Source organism: Diceros bicornis, chromosome 16 (genome assembly GCF_020826845.1).
Source record: "Diceros bicornis minor isolate mBicDic1 chromosome 16, mDicBic1.mat.cur, whole genome shotgun sequence".
Lineage (NCBI taxonomy): Eukaryota > Metazoa > Chordata > Mammalia > Perissodactyla > Rhinocerotidae > Diceros > Diceros bicornis.
The window spans coordinates 63,186,731-63,213,089 of record NC_080755.1 but is presented as its reverse complement, the minus strand read 5'-3'; the positions used below and the strand labels follow the sequence as shown (position 1 = coordinate 63,213,089).

Genomic DNA, 26,359 nt, shown 5'->3' with positions numbered 1-26,359 from the left:
ACTTAGAGGTTGACTCCCTATTTGGGGAAAACTGACTATCGTCCCCAATATGTTTTCCTTCTCCTATAGCATGATGGGAACTTCAGCCAGGTCTATGTCCCTGCATCCTGTGCAGTTAGGAGTGGCCATGTGAGTACTTTCTAAGAAGCAAATAGAAGACGCTTCTGCTAATTCTGGATTGTGCCTCAAAGTGAAACAATATGTCTTCCTTTCCCCCTCCCTCCTTCCCACAGGCTGAAATGCAGTTGGGATGGTGGGAGTTGGAGCAGAGATCTTGGCCCATGAGATGAGACTGAGTGTGGAGGAGGCACCATACCTGCCCTGGCCTGCCTGTGCGGACTTTATGTGAAGGAGAAATGCGTCAGCTGTCACCGCGGTGAAGCCTTCGTCGTTTGGGTCACAGTAGCCTAGCCTGTATGCTCACTAACAAATACACTGTGGATTAAGGATCCTGACATGTCTAGCATCTCTTCCTGACACCGTTACCAAACAGTAACAAGAGTAGCATGGACTTGACTTTCCCTCAGTCACATGGAAATGCTTAAGTTCCTTCAGGTCAGAAGGGCTCCTCTCAGCTCATTCTCTTCTAGGTCAAGAATGCAGCCCAGTAAGTTCTGTCTTCTAAATGAGACCAGGCAGTTGTATTTTTGTTAGTAAACAATACAGGACAAGCTTTGGATCTGGCAACTGGGGAAGACCTCCCCTATGCAGACACTTCTGGAATGTTTGTGATGAATGCCATTTCATTAGCATTGAGTAAAGCTTTTATTCCCTAACTGGAAACAAGAGTTCAAGTGCAAAGACCCCTCAGGGAGGTAGCTAAGGGAGGGGGTCCCTTGAGCGCACAGTGATTGGTATCAGATTATTTTCCTGGGATAAGCCTCCCAGAGCAGACTAGAAGGATGGTGGGGGGGTTAGGAAGGAGATAATGAGATTACAGGAGAACACAAGGCTTCTGAGGACATTGTGGAGGTGACTCCAGGGGTAGAGGACCTGGGAGGGACGGTGTAAGAGAGGTCATGGGGGGCTAAAGGACTTCCAGTTGTCACTGATGCTGGCCCTGATATCAGTTCCTCTACATTGAACCCAGCATATATGGGGTTAAAAACCAAAAGGCACTCATTCCCTTCGGCGCTTCTCTAAGGTCTGCTCACAGGTAGATACGGGTTGTTTCAGCCTTTCTATCCCTGAATTCCACAAGGCAAACGGAGGTAATAAATTGTTACACACTGAAGTTCCAGCTCATTACCAGTTCTTGAGGTTTGTTACAGGGAAAGTGACATCCAAAAGCCCCCAAGAAGCTGAAGCTCCCAACTCCTGGTTCCCGGCACGGAATCCACCGTTCATCAGGGACACAGACCAACCGAGGACACCTGCAGCTTCCCGTATCTCGGCCAAATGCAGGCTGATGGGAGGACACCCGACTGCAAACCCACAGCTCCCCCGCCCCATTTAAACCTTGTCAACCTTCTAGTCGTTAATTGGCGGCAGTTTCCTTCTTCTCCCCAGGGCCCAGTTTCGGGTGGCGTGGGAAGATTGATCAGTGGAGCCCTAAATCTCCTGCTGTAGATAGATAACAGCTGACCTGGCACCAGAAGGTCTGGGACCCCTCCAATACTCCTCCCCAACAAATAATCACAGTCACGAAGAGTACATTCTTTCCCACAGACTTTCCTTTAAAAACCCCAACTCCTAATGCCTCAGGAAGACTGTGGGACTTGGGGCACGAGCCCACCACAGCTTCATTTTGCTGACAAAATTAAACCAGTTTTCTTTTCCTGGATCCCTGGTGACTGTGTTCATCGATTTGGCTACGGTGACAGCATCCCGAGTTTTTCCAGCTACATCACCATTCTGTTCTATTCAGCGTTGGGTGTGAGAAGACCCGATAAAGAGCACCCCTTTTTCCCCTCCAAGTCCTGACCTGAGTCAAAACAGTCAGCAAAGTGGACAAAATAGAGACTTTATAATGAATAAAGCCCTGCTCCTCTTAGTGGAGTTTACTCTGGTCTTTTACATCAGCTGGGCCAATAAACTATTTTGTTTAAATCACCTGACTTGATTTTCAGTGACTTGGCAGTATAAGGAGTGGGGATGGGGACACTTCCCTAACACCACTCCTCATGTGGACTGGGGAGAGGAGCCCCACATCTGGTTTTCTGAGCCCTGCCCCATCCCCACTGGGAGCCAAGACAACAAACCACACCGCCCTGACACACAAGTGTGCTCCACGAGTAGGTCAGACAGGCACCAACTCTTCCAGAGGCTTCATTTTTACTTTTTACTTAGCATCACAGAATGAGACCAAATAATCCTTCCAGTTAGGTTTAGGTTGTGAGGGATCATAACAAAGAGAAGACAGGAAACGGCTAAGGTCTGGAGAAAAGGACAAAATCTGCATGATAGCGAGGGATCAGAAAGGGTGGCCCCTCAAGGCATCAGATGCCCCTGACTAAATGTTCCAAGTGTGCATGACCCTGAATCAGGAGGCAGAGATGGGACAGGAAAGCATCTAGTCCTTGTTTTAGCCCAACTGGATGGAACCAGAACTTTCTATAGCAGAACTAGTGCTTTCAGACCTTGGCTATTTTCTGGAGACCAAGTCATGCTGACCACCTCTGAGAATTTGGCTGTCATTCAGGGTCATTTATAAGCCTCCAGGACTGCATTCGTAACTGCCCGGTATAGGTAACTCAAGTCACGAGACCAGTGGTTACTCTTGTGTCCGTTCTTGGAAGTCTGTGTATGATCTGACAAGAGAGAAGAGAGAGAGAGGAGCTTCCACTGTCCTGAGCAATTGGAAGACGACAAGGGTAACGGGTGGGATTCCTCTGGTGGCGCTCCATGGAAAATAGAGTCCTCTCAGTTCTTCAGCTGAGACACTTCGTACAGGTATGCAGCCAGCATTTTGGTTCCTTCTATGTAGTTATGCCTAACATAGAAGAACAAGTCATAGTGTTGGCTGGTGTCCTGAGGCCCAGGCACACACATTCTTTCTGGGAGCATCCCTGTCCTGGCTTGCTGGCCCTGAGTTCCGCTTGCCTTTAGAATTTGGCCACCTGGTTCTCAAGTGCAGGTTCAGTCCAACTGCCCCACCAGGGACGGGCCTGGTCCTGGTCTAGCGGAATATACTTAACGTGGAAAGCCTTATTTTGATCATGGGCCCTCCTTTTGCTTGTTTGGATCCGAGGCTTCCACCTCGTGTCCCAGTACCCAGGTCTCTGTCCCCTCCCTCTGCCCTTCAAGCAGGGGCTTTGCCTCTGTCTCAGTCCCTGACTGGCCCACTCCAGTCACTCCATGATGGCCCCCATGTTCTGTCCTCCTCAGCTATTCCTGAACACCTGCCTGGATCTCTGCTCACCACTGCTAACTCACAGACCACCTTCCATCCCTGTTGAATAAGAGAATCCCCATCATGTCTGCATAAGCCTGGAACATATAAAAGTGGCTTATGAAGCCAACAACGATATTACGAATTTTCAGACAGGAAAAGTGCAGAGGTTCTTTAGGAGTCATAGATGAAGTACAGAGATGAACACAGACCACTGGTCGAACCTTGTTCTGAAGAAGCACCAACTCCCCAAGGCCCCTTTCCCTGCCTCCCATCAGAAGTTTGCATCACCTTGAGGACAGGTGGTAGAAAGCACTGGAGGTGGGTGGTTCCAGAAATCGCCACCTCCTGCTCTCCTCTCTTAGCAGCAGGAGAGCAGGAGGCGTAGAGGAGGAGAGGACTGGAGGGGACACCTTGCACTTTCTCAGGATTTCTCATTGGTACCCACGAGAAAACTAACTCAGACTCAGGACAGAGGACCCACAGACTCACCTGTTGAGCTTTTCATTCTGGGAGTGGGCGCCGTCATCAGCTGACCCCACAGGCAACAGCATGACATTCTTGCCCGTGGCCTCCTGAAAAGTCAAAGTCACAGGAATACTGCCACCTTCCCTGGTCAAGTCTGGCTCAACACCAAAAACTGGGGGGAAACAGAATAAAAAACACAGTGAGCTTTAGGGCTGTGACACTGGGGATCACTGCAGATCTACTCAGCAACAGTGTCCAGATCCTGCGCAAGGCCTGAGGACAGCAGCTCTACTCTCAAGGTTGGCTCGTGGTGCAGCCCAGCCTGCACATCGACTCTCCTCAGGGTATCAGTGACGCAGCTATGTGCCCATACAACACAGCAGAGCCCTACTGGACAGGCTAAGGGTCCTGGTATGCGTCCCCAAGGAGACGTCTGACCTGTTTTCAGGGCTTTTCTTCCAGCCATGTAATGTGGGTGGTTGAAGTCAGACACCCAGGGCTTCCCGCCATGGCCCATGTACACCTTGAACTTGTTTGGGCTGTGCAGTTCAGCAAACTTCTTAGTCAAGTAGCTTGTAACCTGAACCACAAACAAAAGAAACACCATGTACCATAAGCTTGGTATCTGATCCAATGCTAGTGATCTACTCCACAATAGCCCACAGTGCCTCTACAACAGGTCTACAAAGGGGCTACCAAGTCTATAAGGGTCTACTAGTTTACAGTAAGTCTACCACAAGTCTACAATAGGTTTACAGGGGGTCTACAGTGAATCTACAATGGGTCTACAGTGAGTCTAAAGTGGGCCTACAGTGAGTCTATAATGGGTCTACCGTAAGTCTAGGAGTCTACAATGGGTCTCACTTTTTTCTGCTAAACACTGATCTACATAACTGTGATAAGAGAAAAAGGGGTTTTATCAAGAAACAAAATCCAGTTATGTGAAGGTAAAAGGTAATGTTTTAATTTCAAGTAATTCACCCTTTAGCAGACGTTCCCATATAATCATAATATTTAAACCAAGTTTTAAAAAAATGTTCCTTGACTTGCTTTATAAAAACAATCGTATCTAGACCAAAAATGGAGCCAGGGTGCTAACCCAGGGCCACCTCCTGATGCAAAATCCCATCCCTCAGTTTCCTCTCCCAGTAGGGAAGACCTTGATTCCATCTCTCCAGGAAACCTTCCTGGCTGACCTGGGGCTATCGAAATTTGCCCCTTCCGGAATCTTCCCCCTCCAGAGATGCTCTTGGATTCTCACCATAACGTATTCAGCCCAAAGTCAGCATTTGACCTGAAGCCTTAGGATGAGGTCAGAGGTCCGATTTCGGCACGCTTTAGCAGTGACAAAAGTCACTTACGTGTGTTTTTTTATATGGCCTTTATCTTTGATCAGTTTCTGACTGCTTATTCTAGTAATTATTAAGTTGGCAAGAGCCAAGAAGTGGGGACGTGTAGGTTTTGGGTTTGTGTTTTCAGTTGTTCAGAGCCCTAGTAACCGTCTTTTGTACTTGGGCCCGGCAGCCCCCTCCCGCACCCCAGCGTCCCTACATGCCTGCTTGCTGACAACTTCAGGAGTCATGTTCGGCACGAGCCTGATGGAGAACTTGCCGACCACTTTCCTAGGAATCACGGTCTTGGCCCCCGACCCAGAGAAGGCGCCTTCAATCCCGTGGAGGGAGAGGGACGGATACCGCCATCTGTGCATCAGGATGTCCTTCTGCAGAAAACCACAGAGTGGGTCAGAGGACACCACTGTCTCTGTCCTTACAGAGGACATGCGAACGTTGTCTGGGAAGTCCCTCAGTCAGCAGCAGGCCTGGGGAGTTTGCACAGCCAAAGGAGGTACAGACCCCAGAAGGGCTGGTGGATGAGCCAGCCCCAAACGTGCTCTGGTACCTGCTACGACACACCACAAAGGGGGCTCTGTGTGCTCCAAACAGCCTCCAGTGTGGCATCTCCTTGCCTCCCTGCAGCTCTGGACTGCTCAGATTAACAAAACTGACTGCACGAGCTGTGGGGCTCCTGCCAGCCATGCAGAATCCAGCGGGAAGTCACGGTCCCACCGACATCAGAGCTCCTGCAGGGCCACAGGTACCAGGAACCAGGAGGAAGAGAAAAGCATGATACAGCCCATTTGTGAAGGCCTCCTAGGCCCTGGGCTGACAGGACAGAACTTGGGGGTAGTTCCTCCTGGGAGAGGAAAGCCAGGACCGTTCACTGTGTCCTGTGCCCAGTGACCACGGACAAGCACTGTCACGCTCTGCTGAGGGGACTGGCACCAAGCAGCCTTCTGTCTCCCAAGCATATAATCGATACTGCCACCTTTCATGCCCCACGCATTCCAGCAGTGGCACAAGACAAGTCAGGAGAGGACCCACAGCCACCTGAAGGGCCGGCTGACAGAGAGACACCTGACAGAGCTCCCGGGGCTCCACAGTAACTCAGCCACTTAATGTGTGGACTTCCTGTTTGTGAACCAAATAGCTCAGTAATATCTGGAAGGAATGTGCATGGCCCTAAAGCAGACACCCTACATAAAAGCAAACGTTAATTTGAAGGCAGCAGGACAGGAGGAAACACAAGTTGTTGAGAGCCCAACTTTTCCCAGACTTGTCCCTCCCCCAGGACGAAGCTCTCCTGGCCCAGGGCATCAGAACCCAAGTGAGTATCGTGGGTGAGGACCTTCTCTATCTGTTCCACCTGCAAAATTCTTACTCCATTTGGCCCTGTTGACTCTCTCTGATGCGCCCTCAGCTTAAGAAGTCCCCCTACCCAGCTCCTTGTCCCCAGAACACCAGCTCAAGGCTCTCTCCCCTGCAGCAGCCTAACTGGTCTCCCAATTCCACTGCCTCAGCTCCAATCCAGCCCCCAGCCCAACGTAATATGTCCACAGTGAGATCTAATCAGCTCAGCCCTCTACTCAAAACTGGTCACGTCCGTCGTATTCTAGGAGAGCATACAAACTCCTCGGCAGATCACAGAGGCCTTTACATCAGGCATTTCCGGTCATAATCCCAGGCCTTACCTAGCTGGCCCTGCTCCACTGCTCAGCCCGTCCTGTCTCCTGCAGGCCTCATTGTAAACAGCGCTCCTCTCGGATGAGGCCTCACCCCTCCCATGCACCCAGCGCTCTAGACCATCTGAGTGGCCTGGCACATCGTTTTAGACTTCTTGGCTTGGCTGTCTCCTGGAGAGATGACACTCGAGGGTTGAGCCTGGAAATATTCCTCTTATGTCCCCAGGGCTGTTGCTGCCGTTGAGTTAGCACTGGCTAAATCAAACGTGAACTTATATCTAGGCCTCATAAACCAGGAATTAAAATAATTAAGAGAAAAGTTATGACAAAATTTTCTCCTAACAGTTAAGTAAACATCTTGTGCAAATACTTTCTACCTTAGCACCCAGCTCTCTTAGGAATGGCTTAAATCACCTCTGCGCCCAGTGGTAAAGAAATTATCCTAAAAATGCAAATAAGGGAAAAGCTACTTGCCACTGTGTTTTCTCTGCATATATTCTCCAGTTCTTAAGTCGTCAAAAGTCAACATTTGACATTTTTAAAAACCTCCCTGCTTCCCGACTGGTAACGTGCTGCTTTCTGGTGCCTGTACCATCTGATAGCCCATGGACACACGGATATGCCTGAATCTCTGCCAGCATCTCCGGCTCCTTCCCACAGCGGTCCCCTGGACAGGGCATGTTATGAGGCCTGGCGGACGGACAGGTCACATGTCACACTAGACCCCGGGTGGGGTGCCAGACCCCAGATGCGACTGAGGCAGCACCTTGCAGTCGTGCAGCAGGGTCTTGGCTCCCACGTCCTTGGCGTACTCCTCCAAGTCAAAGTCGATCTTGTCGTAGAGCGCCAGCTCCTCCTCTGTCACGGGGGCCACCGCTTCGCTGATGCCGGGGATGAGGATCTTCCCTTTCTTGTCCATCAGGGAGCCTGGGGGAGAGCGGAGGACATGCACTCAGCACGTGGGTGGCACAAAGTGAGCTGTGCTTACCGCAGGAGCTGGGGAGCCAGGTGCACAGAATCAGGGAGCCCACACCCCCACGGGCCAAGGGTTCTTTCTAGAGCAAGAGCTGCGGGGTGACGCCTCCTGAGCACGCGCCATCTCTCCGGCACTGTCTAAGCCCCTATGCCCACCAAGTCATTTAGTTATATCCTCACAACCCAGTGAGCGAGCAGTGTCATCTTTCCACCTTAAGATAAAGAGGTTGCCATATGGAAAGGTAGGTGAACTGTCACAGACCAGGATGCACACCGAGCAGACTGGCTCCAGCAGGCTTCCTCTAAAAACCACTACACTACCCAGTATTTCTTTTTTAATGCACGTTCCACAAGAAACCAGCTGCTCCTCAGCCGAGGAGGGAAAACGGAGTGGGACAGAGTAACTCCAGTCCCAGAAACAACATCAGCTCCACATACGGCGGCCATCGTTTGCAAGGGAAGGAAACAGGACTCACCAAGCCGTGGGGTGAGGCAACAGTTACGTCCAGCCTTACATTAGGAGGATGCCAGGAAGAGTGAGCTGCGCTCTCACTCTCAGAGCTGACCACGCAGGAGACCTTGCTGTGGCCAATTATAACATCAAACAGACTGAAGCAGACGCTCTCCGAGAGCCATAACATACAACGGTGTCCAGAGGAAGGACAGACATGTGATTCTACGGGACAGGCCAGACAGGGCCCGGCGGGGCCAGGGGTAGAGAGTTGGGTCTTGGAGGCGAGGCAGGGTTTAGGAAGCAAGGAAGACAAGACGGAGGCGAAACGGAAGAATGTGTGTTTTTTAAAGGGAACAATGAGTAGAGGGCGGGTGGGAGGGAAGGAGAGAGATGTAGTTAGAGAGACAACGTGGTTCACGAAGAATGCTGAAATGCACCAAATGCTGATGACAGCCTGGAAATAAGGCCCACTCCACCCTTTCTCCCAAATCGCCAAGGAGTGACAGAAACCCGTGCTTACCCATCAAAATAATGAGATCTGTCATGGCCTCGTGCACTGAGCCCCCGTACACACCGGAGTGGAGGTCTTTGTCACTGCATTCCACCTGGACAGAAACAAAGGCCACTTTATTTGGCTGCTTAGTGGGAGCTTATTCTTATCACGTGACAGTAAATTGAACAAAGAATATTCACAAGACCTGATTATTTTCAAAATTAAAACTTGCTCCCTCAACGAGCAAAGTAAGGCGTTTCCTAAATTACAAAATTTTGGTGGCAACAAAAAAAATACTCTAGGGAATGCCGACCACAGGTGACAGCATGCTGCAGGGCAACTCCCAGAGCACTCAGAGCTTTTTCCAGCAGTTTCCCCAAGACCCTGCACCTATCTACTGAAAGGGCAACACCTACCAGGAAAAACAGCCCACAGGGACCTGGAGCCTGAGGGCCTGGGGTCAGATCCCGGCAACACTGACTAGCTGTGGAACCAGGGGAAGGCTGCTAACCGCTCTGGGTCGCAGTCTCCTCCCCTGCAAATGGCATCGTAAGAGTGCTCACCTCCCAGCTGCTGCTTTCCTGTGTTGGGTTATTTGTAAGGCAAGCAGAACAGCGCCTGGCACAGAGTGAGAGCTCAGTGTAGCAACTACGATAATTTCCAGCACTTTTCAGTCCACTTCAGAAACACTTCCACATACAGGGTCTAATTTCATCATCAGTCACCCTGTGTGGCGGGTGTCCCACCCTTATCTGAAGATGAGAAGACCCAGGCTCAGCGGGCCAGCCAATGACTGGCAGGGCTACCCTGGCCGGCCTCTCCCGCCCCGTCCTCTTGAGTCTAGTGCAATGTCCCAGTTCCTCCAAGATCACTCCATCAAGAGCACGGCCTGCTTCTTGGTACCTGCCTACCGCAGGCGAGGGAAGGACCAGGAGACTACAGGGGGGGAAACACCACAAACAGGCCAACAGCAGCAGGGTACCTCGATGAAAAAGTAGCAAATGCCCCTGAGCCCGTACGTGATGCAGGGCTTCTTCTTTCCCAGCCAGTAATTGTCAGAAATGCAGACGTAGTCCACATCTTTAAAGAATTTGTCTTTCTGGGCAAAAATCAGCTCGTCCAGGCCCTCGGAGCCCGACTCCTCCATGCCTTCCAGACAGAATCGGATGTTGACAGGAATCTTCTGTGAAAGGAAAAGGGTGTTGGTAGGCATTCACCTTTCGTGTATTTTTATTTTTTTAGAAACAACAGACAAGAGGTCACCAAATGTTTTGAAATCACAAATTTCAAATACCTGACTTTCTCCAGACTAACCACCTGGGTGGGCTGCGTGTCCCGTAGTGACCCTCAGTCCCCAGGCGCTGGGCTGTCAGGCCACAAGCGTGGCTCCAGTGTAATTACACACTCACTGAGGCCTCCTTCCAAGGGCCCTGCCACAGTGATGTCTCCCATTCACAGGGATCTCTGCCCTCACCCAGCACGAATCAGGAATCCCAGAAAACCCTGAGCTGCTCTCTCTAAAGTAAAAGCCGTGACACAGAGAAAACCCTGGCCTTCGTCTGCACCGTTGCGGCCACCACCAGTGCACATGAGGGAGCGGGAGCCTTCCCCTCATTTAGCAGGCGCTCCTGCACCACGACCTCCGACCTCCACCCTCCACGCACCGAAGTCCCTCTTCCTAAAGAGCTGACAGTAGCTCTTAAACTGCCGCTGTCCGGCTGGCTCCTGGGGTGTAGTTTTCCAGGCCCCTCCGACGCTGTGCGGTGAGGCAGGTGGTCCCCTTCCACAGATGAGAAAACGAAGCGGCACCTGAGCAAGGTGACGCCAAAGGTCACAGGCGGCGGGAGGGCAGGCCCCCACGTGGACTCAAGTCTACGGAGCCTTGATCAGAACTGCCGCAGGCAGCACTGTTCACTCGCACATCGCCTCCTCCTCCCCCGCCCCTCAAATGAAAGCTTTCTTGGGACCGGGGCACAAGCAACAGGTGTAAGCAGAGCTGCTCTGGGTGGCTCTGCCTCGAACACGGCCCCCCTCCCCTCCATCACCCCAGACCCTGAGGGGCCCTGGAAGGCGGTGAACCTTCCCAGTCTCTGCCCGGGGGTCCAGCCACTCAGAGGTTCTGGGCCTTGGCTCCCTTCTGTGCAAAATGACCCCCTGGACCAGAGGCTCCGAGACTCTTTTCAGATCCACCAACCCACGTCCTGACAAAAATGCTTACCTTATTATTCTTATTTTATCACGATACAAGATAAAGCAAGATGCAAAAACTATCTATACACTATGATTACAATTAGGTTAAAAACAGTTGAAAAGATTGGTAAGTAACAAAATGGTTAGTCTCTGAGGGTTGGGATTCTAGGCACCATTTTTCTCTCTACTTTTCCATATTTTACAAACTTTCGACAAGGAGCGGATGTTTCATAGTTAAGGAAATATATTTTTAAAAACAAAATTTATGTTTAGGAGGTTAAAAACCACACAGAGAAAGTAACGGGTGTGTTCACATTACAGAGCCCACGTCCTGGCCTGGCAGACGAGCTCCCTCTCAGGTGGTCAAGGACTGAGAACTCAGTCCACGTGTCGGCTGGATTCCTGCCGAGTCATCAACACTGTGACCTCTGAACAACTGTAAAGCAATTACACCTTTAATGCTCCCTAACGCTGGAAAACAAACCTGCAATCTTAAATCTGACCGAGCTGTGCTGATACGGTTTTGGAGGAATATACTTTCTCACATCCCAGTGATCTTTGATCTTTACAGGCTGTTCTGGGAACAGAAAGCCCCACTTTGCAGCGCTCAGACAGAACATGGTGATTCAGGGAGCTGGACGAGGCTGAAGTACCTGGCTTGTTTTCTGAAAGGCTTCCAGGGCATTGATCCAGCCGGCCACTGGCCCCTTATCATCTGTTGCACCTCTCCCATACAATTTGCCTAGAACAGCAATCAGCAAATTCACAAAGTTATGATTATAGTGAAATAGAAAGGAGAGCATATCTACCGTGAACACCTGATAACATCTTAGCACAACCACACGGGCCGTACTAAGCCTTTCTCTTCAAATAAGCAGCCCCATTTTCAGTCTATCAGAAGCCCTGACTCTCCATCCAACCCTTGTTAGACTGTAGCAGAGAATTCGCCATAGTCTAACAGCAAGCCACGCGGAAGCTTCCAGTCTACCCCCCTCCCACCCCCCGCCCACGGCTCCTCCAGTGGACGCAGCAGTCGGCCAGCGCCCACATTCCTGCTGACTCAGGGCACGGACTGCAGACCCAGCTCCAAGAGATCAGCACCAGTTGACTTAGTCGGTTAAATCTACTTCCATAACCAGCTGGTAGCAGTAAGGGTGGGAAGTCTGGTCACACATAGGAGCCATGATGCACCATTATCAAAAGGGAATTACAAATCTCACCCTTACCCAAATTTTGACACCTAATTTGATAAAGAATAGAACTCAGGTTTGTTACTTATTTCTCTAGGTTATCACTTTGAAAACTAAAGGACCGGATATTGCTTCTCTTCGGTGTAATCAGTCATAGTACCTCCCCTCCACACACCTGCTCCTGCGACCTCTTACGAAGGCGGGTGCCTGGGCTGGGTACTGGTCGCTATGAACAACTGGAGAAACAAGCCCGACCCTCCTCTGGGCCCTCTGTCACATGATGCAGAGCACAGCCCGAGGGAGACCAGGGCAGAAGAAGGACAGAACCCCGGCCATCACGTGCTCAGGGCTTGCCTTCTCTCTGGCCCTTGGCCGGTGCTGGCCAGTCCACCGGATTCCTCATTCTTAGCTTGTTTTTAATGTCTGGCAGTTTCAACATGACCCACCCCAAAGTAGTACGAGGCTTAAACACTTAAATACATCATTACCTCGGGAATCTCCTTTTATAAACGAAATTCACTTTTCGCAAAAGCTAAAGAGCTCTTCTAAAAAGCATCCTTGTTCCCATGACAAACACTGACTAACTATGGTGTACAAGAACTGTGCTGGACAGAGGAGCACAGAGACAAATGCAGAGTGCTCCCTACCCTGCAGGGCCCCTGAAACAAGAAGAGACAGCACACCACCGGATGTTTGCAAGCAGGCTTATCCGTGGCTTATCCGTGGTATGAGGAGTTATTCCAGCTTCATCCACGCCCAAGAGTCTACCAAGGGTGTCTCTCTGCCTGTCTGGTGGGACCGGGGAGGGGCTGAACGGGAGGCCTCACAGAGGGTGTGGTGGGCGACCAGTGCTGGCGCAGAAGCAGGTGTCCACATGGCACAGCTGGAGGAGGAGTGACGAGCGGGAGACAAGACTGGGAGGCAGGGGAGCAGTGTCAAGTAGAGACCCAGCACGTTGAGATCACCATGGGGCAGGACAGAGAGGGCGCAGAAACCAACTTCAACAAGCGACGGGAGTGCCTTCAATGGGAGAAGAGCAGCGGCTGGGAGAGATGGCCTGGTAGGGACTGGGGGCTGCGGGAGTGGGGATGAGGGACCAGGATGAAAATCTCTGGGTTTCTGGTGCAGGTGGTGGGGAGACGGCGGTGCCATTCAGAGACACGGAATTCTGTTCCAGACAGTGGCGAGGGGAACAACCCAGTAGATATGTGGGTCTGATGCTCAAAAGGAGCCTAGTGCGTATGGAAGCCTAGTTCTACGGTTAAAGATGTTAGCAGTTGTACTGAGATGATGACTGGGGTGTGGAATTGAATTCCCTCACAGATATTGCTTTAAGTAAAAAGGTTTCTCAACTGTGCACAGTAATGAACACAACTGACACTGAGCCAAGAAAAGGTCTGAACAGAAACTCAACGTATCCAGTTAGAAGGATTTAATTAAAGATAGTCTGGACTTAGCCTGAGGGGGAAAGTACAAATGAAGGGGCTTCTTCATCTGGCTAAAGACTGCCAAGTACGGAAACGTGAAAATCCAGAAATGAAGGCAGGAGGAGCCTTCATACAGAAGGGACAGGGGGAAGAGAGGTCAGCCTGTGGTGGGTCCCAACAGAGTCTGCAGTGCCTGTGAGGGCCTGGCCGGGAGGCACTCAGCGATTCCCACCAGGGTGGGCAGGGCTTGGGGAAAGACCGATGCTTTCCTAACATCCACCACAGAAGCAGCGACACACCAGGTCAGGGGTTAGATCACAGGTTTCGAGGGCGGCACGGCTTCAATTCAGAACACATTTTCTGAGAAAGCATCAGCAGTGGAGGGAAACCTAGCCGACCCCAGGCCACAAAGACCTCGTTTCCACGAGGCATGGAAGGCTTTCTGATGTTTTAATACCTAGTGCTGAAGCAAGAAACTTCCAGAACTCAACTTCTAGATCATGTACAGACAACTTGTTCTGGAAACAGGTTCGCCAAGAGACTACCAGTGATTTTCTTAAAGTAAGAGGGGAGCTGCTTTTCCAGATGCTACAAGTATGTTTCCTCTAGGAAAGCGTCCCTTACCGTCTCGCTCTGTCAGGGTGAAGGGCTCGCTGTCCCAGCCGTCCTCGAGGGCTGCCGGCTGCACGTCCAGATGTCCATAAACACACACTGTTTTCTTCTGTGGGTCGGAGCCCAGTTTGCCGAGTAAAATGGGAGGAAGTGGTATCTCCGAGCCATCAGGGAGCTAAGAGCCGAGAGGGAAGCAATCAAGGCAGCCTTTGTTTAAAAAACCCAGGGTTTATATCAGATACTATTAAAATACCCTGAGTGTTGTTATCTGTTCTCATCAATTCCCCTCTGTGGTAGAGTTTAAGATCATATTGTTCCACTGAGTCATTAATTAACAAGAATTTACTTTCCTATTATCCAGAGCACATAGGCTGAATTATGTTTCTCAACCACCGGTAGTTTGGAAAATTTTTAAAGGCTGATTTTTTTGTTTAACTTTTATGTAACAAAACATATTATGAAGCCTCAGTTTGGGATGCAACTTAGTTGATTATTTTCTAAACTAATGGATAAAAACAACCACAATTTTAAAGCAGAAGATAGCTTTTAGATCTTCTATATGTACATTACAACTCCGCACAGAAAGGGCCATAGACAAGGATATAACGAAATACAATTCACAGGAGCCACACTAAACCAAGCGGTGAGAACTGGGACTCCTGAGCTGTCTCCCAAAGGCCTCATCGGTCTACTACAACCCTGGAAGAAGGTGTGTTAACCACAGCATCCTCTTGATCTGGAATAGAAATGCAGGTGGGGCCAGCCCCGCGGCTTAGCGGTTAAGTGCGTGTGCTCCACTGCTAGCGGCCGGGGTTCGGATCCCAGGCGCGCACCAATGCACCGCTTCTCCGGCCACGCTGAGGCCGCGTCCCACAGACAGCAACTAGAAGTATGTGCAACTATGACGTACAACTATCTACTGGGGCTTTGGGGGAAAAAAAAGGAGGAGGATTGGCAACAGATGTTAGCTCAGAGCCAGTCTTCCTCAGCAAAAAGAGGAGGATCAGCATGGATGTTAGCTCAGGGCGGATCTTCCTCACAAAAAAAAAAAAAAAAAAGAAATGCAGGTATTTGGAAGACAACTGATATCAAACGTCACATCACTCAGGTCCTTCCCACTTTTCAGCACAACAGCTCCACCTCCGCCTTCAAGCCACAGCCCACTCAGGCCATCAAAACACCCTTCACCTATGTATTAGTCTACTTACTAGAAAATACTCTTATGAAACTATACACTAATAAACGTAATACACAAACTAAATTAGTAATGAGGCTAAATTAACAACTTACAATTAAGAGGTAAAATGAGCAGCAACTAAAAATGACAAGCAAATCAGGACAACACTGGTGATGGGCTGACAAAAGCGTCCTTCCCCAGTCCCTAGGGGCTCTGAGCATCTCTGAGTGGACACAAACATTAGAGAACGTGTCAGGCTGCAGAATTCTTGTAAGATATAGGATTCGTCTTTTAGTAAACTCTACTCATAAATGTTCAACTTGAGGGACTCTTGATAGCCCCACAGCTACCCATGTGCAGCCCCTGGAGGACAGCCTGTTGCCACCAGACTACAAAGAGTTGTCCCTTAAACTCACTGCCCTGATCACATAGGATGTGGAGCTCTACAATCACAGCTGGCCCTCAGCTTGCCTCAGGAGGAAAATGATTTGTAAACGACAACAGGTTTTCTCTAAATAAATTTCTACTCAATATACCTCCTCTAAAATACTTTACATTTTTCTAAGAAGCCATTTGGGCCCATAGGTAAATCTGTACTGAAATTCATGCTGCAAATTGCAAATCTCTCTGGGTATCTCTAACTGCTCCCAACATTAAGGAATAAAGTCTGGCTGAGAAACAAAGTCCAGTGTTTACAGGACTAACACACGATCCTCTACTGGAGCAGCTCTCCGGGCAGAAGTCTTTGACAGGATTCCACATTCCTCCTTCCTTTCCGCCCCATGCCCATGGCTACCACCCTAATCCAGCTCTCAGCCCTCGCTTCACTGCGTCAGCACCCAGCGGGCCCTACTCCTCCCTACACGTTGTTAACTTCTTCCCTTATGTCACTTCTTGACTCAGAAGCCGTGACTGTCCATTCCTGAGGTCCTCTGCCTGGAGGTCAGGCCCTCGGTGACCACGTCTCCCACAACTACTGGCCAGGCACCCTTTCTATTCTACTGCCCGGGGCAGCGGCTACGCAGCAGACAGGCCCAACTTGACGTCTCCTGCCCCAGCCTTGGTAGTGAGGCCCAACACCAAATAGCCCCAAATCAGCCTTTCACAGTCAGCGCCTGTCCCCTGAGCCTCGTCCACGAGGGACCTGGTCTGTCACTAGGACCAGGAACTCCCAACGTCATCTTTCCTCCACAAGCCTGAAAAGTGCTCCAGCTTCTGCACGTACAGTGATGACAACCAACTCCACCTCCACACCTGCCCCAAGTCATCATCGCTTCCTGAAAAATGGAGCACTGCTGCCAAACGAACTGATGCGAAGAGAAGATCAAATGTGCTGTCACCTCACACTACAAAGATCTCTGTAGAACTTTTCCAACAGTGATGAAATCTGTCAATTCCTTGATAAAAATTGGCGTAATGTAATTCAAAATAATGTGGTAGCCATTTTAGTCTTTTGTAGAAGGTCCTTTCTTAACAACTGCACATTGCAATGTTAAATAGAATAAATCTATCTACTGTAATGAAACAATTCTTAAAAATTATTTACCACCTGGACTTTTTTACATATACAGTCATGTGCCGCGTAACGACATTTCAGTTAACGAAGGACCGCATATATGACAGTGGTCCCCTGAGATTAGTACCATACAGCCTTGGTGTGTAGTAGGCTATACCATCTAGGTCTGTGTAACAGCACTCTATGACGTTCGCACAACGACGAAATCACCTAATGACACTTTTCTCAGAACGTATCCCCATCATTAAGCGATGCATGACTGTATTAGGAAAAAAGGCAGGGGGAGCAAGTCAAGTCTGCTCCTAAAAGAATATGAAGAAACTTGGTTTATTTCCTCACGAGTGGGGAAAAGTCCCGGGAAGCTGCAATGTATCTTACTTAAGTAATCTTAAGTTAACTACTAAATTTGTTGTCAGAAGAAATCTCAAACAAACAACACTGGACTGGGAATCGGAGGCCCAGGTTTTAATCTCCTCTGCCATGAACTGATTGTGGGTTCCCAGTGGAGACACAGCCCATCTGGGCCTCCGGGGTCTTCCACTTATGAAAAGAGCAGACTGGGCTGAATGTCCACCTGTAAAATCCCAGGACTATGATTTCAACTGACACTTATATCATCTGGTAAGAGAACTAAGATGAACCAAACCTTGTCACGCCCTACAATATATTACAAACTTTCAAAATACATGGTATGAAACATGTAATTAATGTGAGTCTGAAATCATCTGAAACTAAAATAGTAGAATAATGTGGTACGAAATGAGATTGCTCATTGAAGTTAGGAAGAGAACAAACCAATTTCATACGTCAGAATCCTGCATTAAAATGCAACTGAGCCCCCAGCCCCCACACAAAGCAGCTTTTTTTCAGCAGCCAAGTCCTGAAGAAGAGCTATTTCTACCAACTAGGATGCTAGGGACACAGTGTGAGTGGGAGTCTTCACTACTTTCACATCTACAGGGATAGAATGCACCTTCCTCGTTTGCAAGTTGACTGATTTCTAGGGGAAATCTCAGCAGTTTTCTAAGAATGGCCATTACATTAACTTATTCTTGAGTAACTCGCATCAGTTCTCCTTTCTGGAGAAAAAGCCGAGTATCACAAAACTGTTGCCCCAATCCAGCTGAAGAAATCACAGACTTTAGTATCCGAATCAGGCCTTGTTTGCTTGCTTCAAAGACAAGCAGGTTATTGGAAGCAAAAGACGGTTTGAATCTGCTGAGCCCTGTCAAGTCCTCAGGCCGACTCTGCTCACGTGAGGTTCTGCTGTGTGGAGAACGCCAGACTCATACTTTCTGTTTCCCGATATCGACCAGCTCCACGGAGCCGCCCAACTGCTTGATATCCGCAGCGGCCATTTCCATCATCCTTCTGATTTCAGCCCTCTTCTCGGGCCATGCAGACACGCTCTGGATGGCCACCCATTCTGCGAGCTTCTGTTTGGGGGTAGTAAGCAAAAAGGGATTCTGAAAAGGTGCTCCTTAAGGAAGAAAGGTATTCATAATTCTGCCATGTTTTGAGCACCCAAAGTTGGCTTGCTCCCTGTGGTCACTCCATTTTGGACATGTGGACTAGATGTAGAAGAGATCCATCACATTTGCTTTTTGTTTAAGATTTTAACAAATCATTTGTAATGACCCTGTACCAAGAACTAGAGCATAACAGAAAAATGTCAGAATGTGTATTTTTAACCATTAAGTATGAGGTGAATGTAAAATGTACAAAGTTCCATAAATATGTTTATATCTGAATCTAACAAAATTACAACAGAAAGATACAGAAACTACCCAACATTTTCACAGTTCAAGTTAGCTTATTCATCACCCTGACAATGGCCAAGTTCTCTAAAGTAAAATTTTTAGAATGAGAACTCTAAAGACTTCATCTGAAATCTGTCTACTAAGTATAATTTTAAAGCATCACTGTTTAAGTAAATGTCAAGAAATAGATTAATATATAACATTACTGAATCATTTAAAACATACTATATGTAAAACAGTTCTTTACATCTACCACAAGAAACTGTAGATGGAGACTAAACAAAAATCTCAGATTAGCTCTGATATTTCTAGAAACGTATATTAAGACTTTCTGTCAGAAGCCAAAAGTGTAAATTAGTATATATATACTGTAACGAGGAGCTAGAGGGCAAGATCTCTAGACTATATATATATATATATATAGTTACCAGTTTTTCTGTGGTGAGAACACTTAAGATCTATTCTCTTAGCAACTTTCAAGTACACAATACAGTCTTATTAACTCTACTTACCATGCTGTACACTAGATCTCCAGAACTTATTCATCTTATAACTGAAACTTTGTACCCTTCGACCAATGTCTCCTCATTTCCCCACCCCCAACCCCTGGCAACCACCATTCTACTCTGCTTCTGTGAGTTCAACTTTTTTGGACATATAAGTGAGATCATGCAGTGTTTGCCTTTCCCTGTCTAGACAATATTTTTAATACTTGATTTAAACGGCATAATTCATATTAGTTTCTCTGAGCCCCAGAGGATTAAACCAAATTTTAATGTTTACTAGAATAAACATTCTCTTACCTTAATGTAGCGATCCTGATTTTCATCAACATACTTAAACAGGGTAGTGAGGACCGACATCTTTCAACTGGACCGCAGACCTTGGAGATTCCTGGAAGGAAGAACAACCTGTCAGTCCTGCCTCTAGATCGGCCGATTGAGACGACTGAGCGAAGGGCCCAGAAGGCACCTGTTAAGGATCATAAACTGCTACTCCACCCTCGAGCCAGCACTGCAACAATGCAGTCATCACGAGGACTCCAGGAAGTGACCACAGAGGCAGAGACAAAAGCTCTGGGAAAGTTAGAGGCTCAGGTTGATCTCCCATCCTTTTTTCAGAAGGAAAATGTACCCAAAATTGTGTCAAAATGGCAGGTAACTAAAGGAAGGGCCTGAGTTGAAGACAATCTGATAAAAATTAAAAGTAGGTATTTCCCTACTGATCTACTAGCACTTAATTTTTTTTTTTAATTTAATTTTACTCTCTTAAAGCACACGGAGAACTTCCCATGTGTTATGACCACAGAGGAAAGAACCACTTTAAGGATCTCAGCAAAAACGTCACAACCTGTCTCTTATGGCCACAAACCCACAACAGAGCAAATGAAGCCTAAGGAGAGGTAGACAAATTCTGTTTAAGAAAGTCGGTAATCTGAGTCCAGACAGAGCCAAAGGCAACATGTGAAAACATCACAAAGACCTGATTAAGAGAAAGAAACTTCCATCTAACGTACAGACTCCCTCCCAAGTGCATTTTCCAACACCCAGTTTCTCATGTGAGACCTAGCACTTCTGCCCCACCTTACAGGGTACAAGAAATCACTTGACCGATCTTCTTTAAAAATTGGAGTGAATATGAAACAAAAATGACCCTGGTATTGACACATTCAAAGTTGATTTTGTCCCCTTCCTTGAACTGACAATTCAGATGCCATCAAGTGGCAAGACTCAAAGCTAAGCAGTAGTTGAAAAGAGCTCAGCAGGGGTACGAAGTATTTCAGAACTGCAGCAGCAGAGTGACCACATCCTACCACGTCTAGATAGTTCTGAAGTGGGATGCCAGATAAATGCCTGTGTATTGACACACTGTAGTTTTTTTTTCTTGGTATAGGTATAGGATTCCAAAATGATTTCTAGATAGAGGACTCTGTATACCCTGTGCCGCGAAGCGTGGCGCTGTTGAGCAGAATGAGGAAGTTACCCAAGCTGTGTACTGTGAGTTCGCTAAGGATGAGAAATCATATGACTTAGTTCTCAGTGCCTCCTTTCTCCTCTTCAAACACCCACAACAAAGCACAAAACATGCACAAACTTCCTAGGCAACCCAGACTGCTTCAGCTGAGGCTCTTATCTGAAGGAGCCCAGTAAGACAGTCCATAAATGCTGTAGAGGTATTTCATGGGCTTTAATAAGCCAAATTCTCATCCATCTATCACCAAAATTGTAAATAAGGAAGCTATCTAGGACAATATGCTACAGCAGGCACTTTTATTTCGGTTCCTGGTCACTAAGGACCACAAATCCCAAGCTCACTGCGGTATATTCTCATTAATAATATGTTCTCTGCAGCCAAATTATCCAATGGCCCTCCAATAAAGTCACTCAAAGATGTAACTATTTAAGTTGCACCTTTTACCAAAGGCGAGTTAAAACATCGACAGATCGTTCAGCCTTTCATGCCAACTCACCAGGGCTGGCTAAAGAGCAACGCCTCTGAACCACCAATCCAGTCAGAGCAGGTTAGGCCAGGTCCATTTTCTCCCTCCCACTCACAGTTCTGCTATTCCTGGCCCCACTCTCCCCGCAGCAGGAAAGCCATTAAAATGGGACCACTTTTGGATGCCCTGGTGAACCTCATTTGTTAAGGTAAAAGCGCTGGGTTGGAGCGAACAAAAGCAAATATTAATTACCCTTTCAAAATAAATGCCATGTCCACTTCCCTCTTGAAATCTACCGTTTCTGGGGACTAACATAACTAAAATAGGGAAACGAGTGAGAGGAGGAGAAACGACGCTGGCAGCACTTGGAAACATCTCGCAACACCTGCAAATGACTCAGTTCTGAGTGTCCCAATCCTTGCCCCTCATTAATTCAAGGCTTATATTAAATAAATAGCTGAATCACGGCTTCAAATCTCTGTAAAAACCACTAAAACGGACAGGAAACTCCAATATGCCCAATCTAGAGCTTCCTTCCAAACACACAGTTCTGTGAAATTGTCTTTCGCCACTCCTCCCTGCCAGCATCAGGGACAACGAAGGCGTGAAGGAAGGGGCCCGGGCAGGCCCGCCACCTCGTTACACTGCGGCCGCACCAGGATGACTCCCCCGCAGCCCATCTGGGCAGGGGGGCGGGCTGGCGGCCCAGGCTCTCAGGACGTTAGTGCAAGCCCACCCGGGAGCACGATCACCTCCGCTCACGCAGAGAAAACCGAGGCTGGTGGAACCACTGACCCGCCTGCCTCTGACCTGCCAGCCGCAACCTCCCCGCCTTACACGCTGGCAGGAGCCCGCGACCCCCGACCCCGGGCCCAGGCCGTCCAGCAACACCAGGCTGAAGCCTCGCCAAACGGAAGCGCTGGCGAGAAAGGCTCGGCTTTCCGCAGGCCTCGCCGGAAGCAGGGCGCGACTGAGCCGTGCTGGGCGCGTCCTGGTCCGCCCCCGCAACCCACCTCACAGGCCCGCCGCCGCAAAGCCCCGGATCCCCGCGCGGGCCGCACTCTGCCCGGACACCCTCTTCCTGCCACTGCTGGCCACGCGGACCAGACGGTGGTTGGGCCCCGCGCACGCCCGGCCTCCACTGCTCCCACTGGCTGCCGCCCGGAGCCCGACGCTCCCGGCCTCGCCCCCGCTCCCACACACCCAAGCGCGACCCCCGCCGGCCCCCGGGAGCCTCCCCGGCCCTGCCCGCCGGCGATGGCCGCTTACCCACTCGCGGCCGCCGCGCCGGTTCCGCACCACGTGCCCCGGACACGCCCCCTGAGCGGGCCCGCCCCGCCCCGCCCGTCAATCCCCGACCTCGTCCAGAGGCCGCTGCTCCGCCCCGCCGCCGCCCCGCCCACCAATCCCCGACCATGTTCGGACAGAGAGCTGCTGTCGCCCCGCCCCCCCACCGCCCCGCCCACCAATCCCCCACCTCGTCGGGAGAGCAGGCGTCGCCCCGCCCCCTGCCGCCCCGCCCACCAATCCCCGACCCTGTTCGGACAGAGAGCCGGCGTCGCCCCGCCCCCCGCCGCCCCGCCCACCAATCCCCCACCTCGTCGGGAGAGCCGGCGTCGCCCCGCCCCCCTCCGCCCCGCCCACCAATCCCCCACCTCGTCGGGAGAGCTGGCGTGGCCCCGCCCTCTACTGCTGGCACGGAGCCTCAGGGTCTTCGGGAGGGCTGGCATCGCCTCGCCCCTCCCCGGCACGGGGCGGAGTCGGGTGACTGGGCGGGTGTTCCCGCGCTGAGACCCCGGGGAGGCAGGGGTTCCGGGAGCGCGTGTCTGGGCGGTGACCTGTCTCCGCGCTTCCCGCTTGCTCTGACTTGGTGCCTCCGGGCTGGTGCCTCTAAGGTGGGGTCCGAGAGGTGCCCTTCAGTGCGGTTCTGAGGTCCGAAGTGGGGGACCCACTTCCCTCTGTGGGGGACTCCACCCGCCTCTGAGCCCTCAGGCTTTGGGGGGTCCCCATCCCCGCAGGCTCCTGAAGGGTGCACATTTTGGTGTTCATGCACGTTTCGGTTTGACGTAGCTTGGGCACTTTATTCGCAAAGCCTTCAGCAGCACCATGATAGACTTTGGTATTTAAAGTCCAATAATCCTAGAAATTAGTGAAGAAGTAGAGCCACCATTTATTTATTGTCTACTAATTTATCTTTTTAATCCTTACAAGGGTCCTTGACGGTAATGATTATTTCCCTTCCAGTATTCCCAAAAGGCTTTGGCAAAACTTGTGGGGTAATGTCGACCTTTAAAACAGAAAGGTAAGGGGTTTAGCCAGCAGAATCGAGCTTATTCGGGCATAACAGAGCAACTGCCATTCTGGACATGCAAACTATGGCGAGCAGAACCACAGGCAAGCCGGAGGACAAAGGAGAGGAGCCTTTTATAGAGGAAAGGAGAAGGTTGGGAGGGGCTGGTTTTGAAGGAAGGTTCGTTGGAGGAGGGGGAGAGTTCCGGGTTGTGGTGCCTTCTCATTGGCAGAGTTGTGGGGGTGTCTCATTGGCTGGGTTATTGCTGGGCAAGGAGGAAATCTTCCTTCCTCCTGCCGGGGTATGTAAGGTAAGCTTTGATTAGTGGTACCTGCAGGAGAGCTCTCCCTTCGGGGCTTCCTGACTTCATTCTGAAAGAGGTTTTCCTTTACTCCTCACATGTCCCACATTCTTTTTTTTTTTTTTTTTCTTTTTTGTGAGAAACATCAGCCCTGAGCTAACATCTGATGCCAAGCCCCCTTTTTTTTTTTAAGTGAAGAAGATTGGCCCTGAGCTAACATCCATGCCCATCTTCCTCCACTTTGTATGGGATGCTGCCACCGCATGGCTTGACAAGCAGTGTGTCAGTGCATGCCTGGGATCTGAACCTGGGAACTCTGGGCCGCCGAAGCAGAGCAGGTGCACTTAACCGCTTCTACCACCCGGCTAGCCCCATACATGTCCCACATTCTTTAAGTTTTTTTTTTTTTTAATAGTTGCAAAGGATGTAATTTCCCATATCCAGTAAATAGTTTAAAATAAATTTACTGGGCTGGCCCCGTGGCTTAGCGGTTAAGTGTGTGCCCTCCGCTGCTGGTGGCCCGGGTTCGGATCCAGGGCGTGCACCAACGCACCGCTTCTCCGGCCATGCTGAGGCCGCGTCCCACATACAGCAACTAGAAGGATGTGCAACCATGACGTACAACTATCTACTGGGGCTTTGGGGGAAAAAAAAGGAGGAGGATTGGCAACAGATGTTAGCTCAGAGCCAGTCTTCCTCAGCAAAAAGAGGAGGATTAGCATGGATGTTAGCTCAGGGCAGATCTTCCTCACACACAAAAAAAAACTTACCTCCCCCTTAAATCTTACATGGTTTGTTTTCCCTTTGAAATTCTATTTCCATCCATATCCATCATGGAATTTTGTCAAACTGTAACATTTTTATGCTTGATAGTCATCGATGATCCTATCATACTTCTCTGCAACAGAATATGTATAAAAATTTAAATTAATATTTACTTTCCTAAAACTAGAAAGCTCTAAGTGTTAAAATTTTTCTTCTGGATTAAATTCTCAATGCAATGATTATTGATTGATAAAAACCACCTAAGTATATTATACATTTTGGTAAAGAATATTTAGATATTAAAAGTAATTTATTGGAAATATATCTTTTAATCATATTTATTGGGCTTTAAAAAAATTTGTTCAGGTATTTATACGTGAGATTATTGCTGGAATGAGACAGGGTTCAGTAAAAAATGCAGCAAAAAAGTGATTTAGAGTAGAATCCATAATGCAGTACCCATTAAGTTTATTAAAAATTTATGGGTATGTGGTGATAATAAAGAAACGAGCAAAAAAGCTTTGGTAAATAAGAGCAAAAAGGAGGCTTGGGTCCAAGTAAAAAGTAAATATGTGTTTACAGTACCTAATAATCATCTGACAAAAGGTAATGAAAATGTTTCTCCTACAAATTTGAATAACAGTTAAGAAAATAAAAAATTTACTCTTGATATAGAACTCTTTTACTTGGAAATACGATGTTAATTTTCAGGAGGTGGAACTTTCTACCTTCTGCCCTTTGAAATAATGCAAAATATGCACCTGCCCAGTGTCCTTGATTAAGGAAGCATCCTCCAATAATATACTGTGGTACTTCAAGTTGTCCCTTTGTTTGGAGCATTTGAGGCTTTTAAAGAGTTAATAAACATACAACACTTAGAATGATGGTGGCACTGAGCATCTTGGTCTGTTTGGGCTGCTGTCACTACCATAGACTGGTTGGCTTGTGAACAAGAGAAATGTATTTCTCACAGTTCTGGAGGCTGGAAGTTCAAGGCTGGTGCCGTCAGATTCAGTGTTTGGTGAGAGCCGCTTCTTGGTTCACAGATGGCAGTCTTCTTGCTGTGTCCTCACACGGTGGAAGGGGCAAGGGTGCTCTCTGGGGGTCTCTTTTATAAGGGCACTAATCCCATTCATGAGGGCTCCACCCTCATGACCTGATCATCCCCCAAAGGTCCCACCTCCAGATACCATCACCTTGGGGATTAGGTCTCAGCATATGAATTTGGGGAGACATGAACGTTCAGTTTATAGCACTGAGTGTCTTGTAAAGAGAGCAGGAAGGCAGGAAGGACAGCAGGTAGCTCCACTGCCTGCATGTTCTCAGGCCTGTCTGTTCAAGGAGAGAGTACACATGGAATCTGAGCAGCTGGCAATTGATGCCTTTAAAACTCTTTGAGCCCACCTGTAAAAGTCTTCTTGTGCCCCCAGGTATCTCCGTCGAAGACCACAGCCCTATACAGCTGTTAAGTAGATGAGCTAATATTTAAACCTAAGAGTGGACAGCTCGGAGTCTCCAGCAGGTGGCGCTGCAATCCATTTCTTCTTGGATAAAGACTGCTTTGCAGATTGCTGGGTATCCACAAATCTGATCTTAGCTTAAGGAGCTAAGTAGAGAGGTTTCTCTTCTTCCGTACTGGATTTTTGGGGAACAGGGACACTATGAGAGAGAACAAGGAAAGAAGTATGTGGACAGGTGACCAGAGGTTGGATGTTGCAGAAAGAGAAATGATGTGACTTATTCTGAGAATTTAGGGAATATAAGCATTATGAAAGTTACTACTATTGATAACAGATCCACTCATAAAACATTAGATTGTATTCCAATTACCACGATTTTCAGTCCCAGCAGGAGTCACAGAGCTCAGTCTCCAGAATCCCAGTCAGTTCTGTTTAACCAAGCTTAACTAAACACACAGACCAGGGGAGCACCCATCACTCCGGAAAACTGA

At 48.9% G+C, this 26,359-nt stretch overlaps 1 protein-coding gene across 1 annotated transcript; it reads right to left on the bottom strand.

Annotated features, from left to right (window-relative positions):
• Window positions 1–2,267: 2,267 nt before the first annotated feature.
• On the bottom strand, window positions 2,268–22,344 carry CNDP2 (carnosine dipeptidase 2). The gene is made up of 12 exons (XM_058557305.1): window positions 22,326–22,344; window positions 19,416–19,506; window positions 18,145–18,288; window positions 14,172–14,334; window positions 11,584–11,672; window positions 9,723–9,923; window positions 8,768–8,852; window positions 7,585–7,745; window positions 5,355–5,519; window positions 4,238–4,379; window positions 3,824–3,971; window positions 2,268–2,932 (listed from the first exon to the last, which is right to left on the bottom strand). The coding sequence occupies exons 2-12, from the start codon at window positions 19,473–19,475 to the stop codon at window positions 2,863–2,865; spliced, it is 1,428 nt and encodes a 475-aa protein (XP_058413288.1). The 5' UTR covers window positions 19,476–19,506; window positions 22,326–22,344; the 3' UTR covers window positions 2,268–2,862.
• Window positions 22,345–26,359: the final 4,015 nt, after the last annotated feature.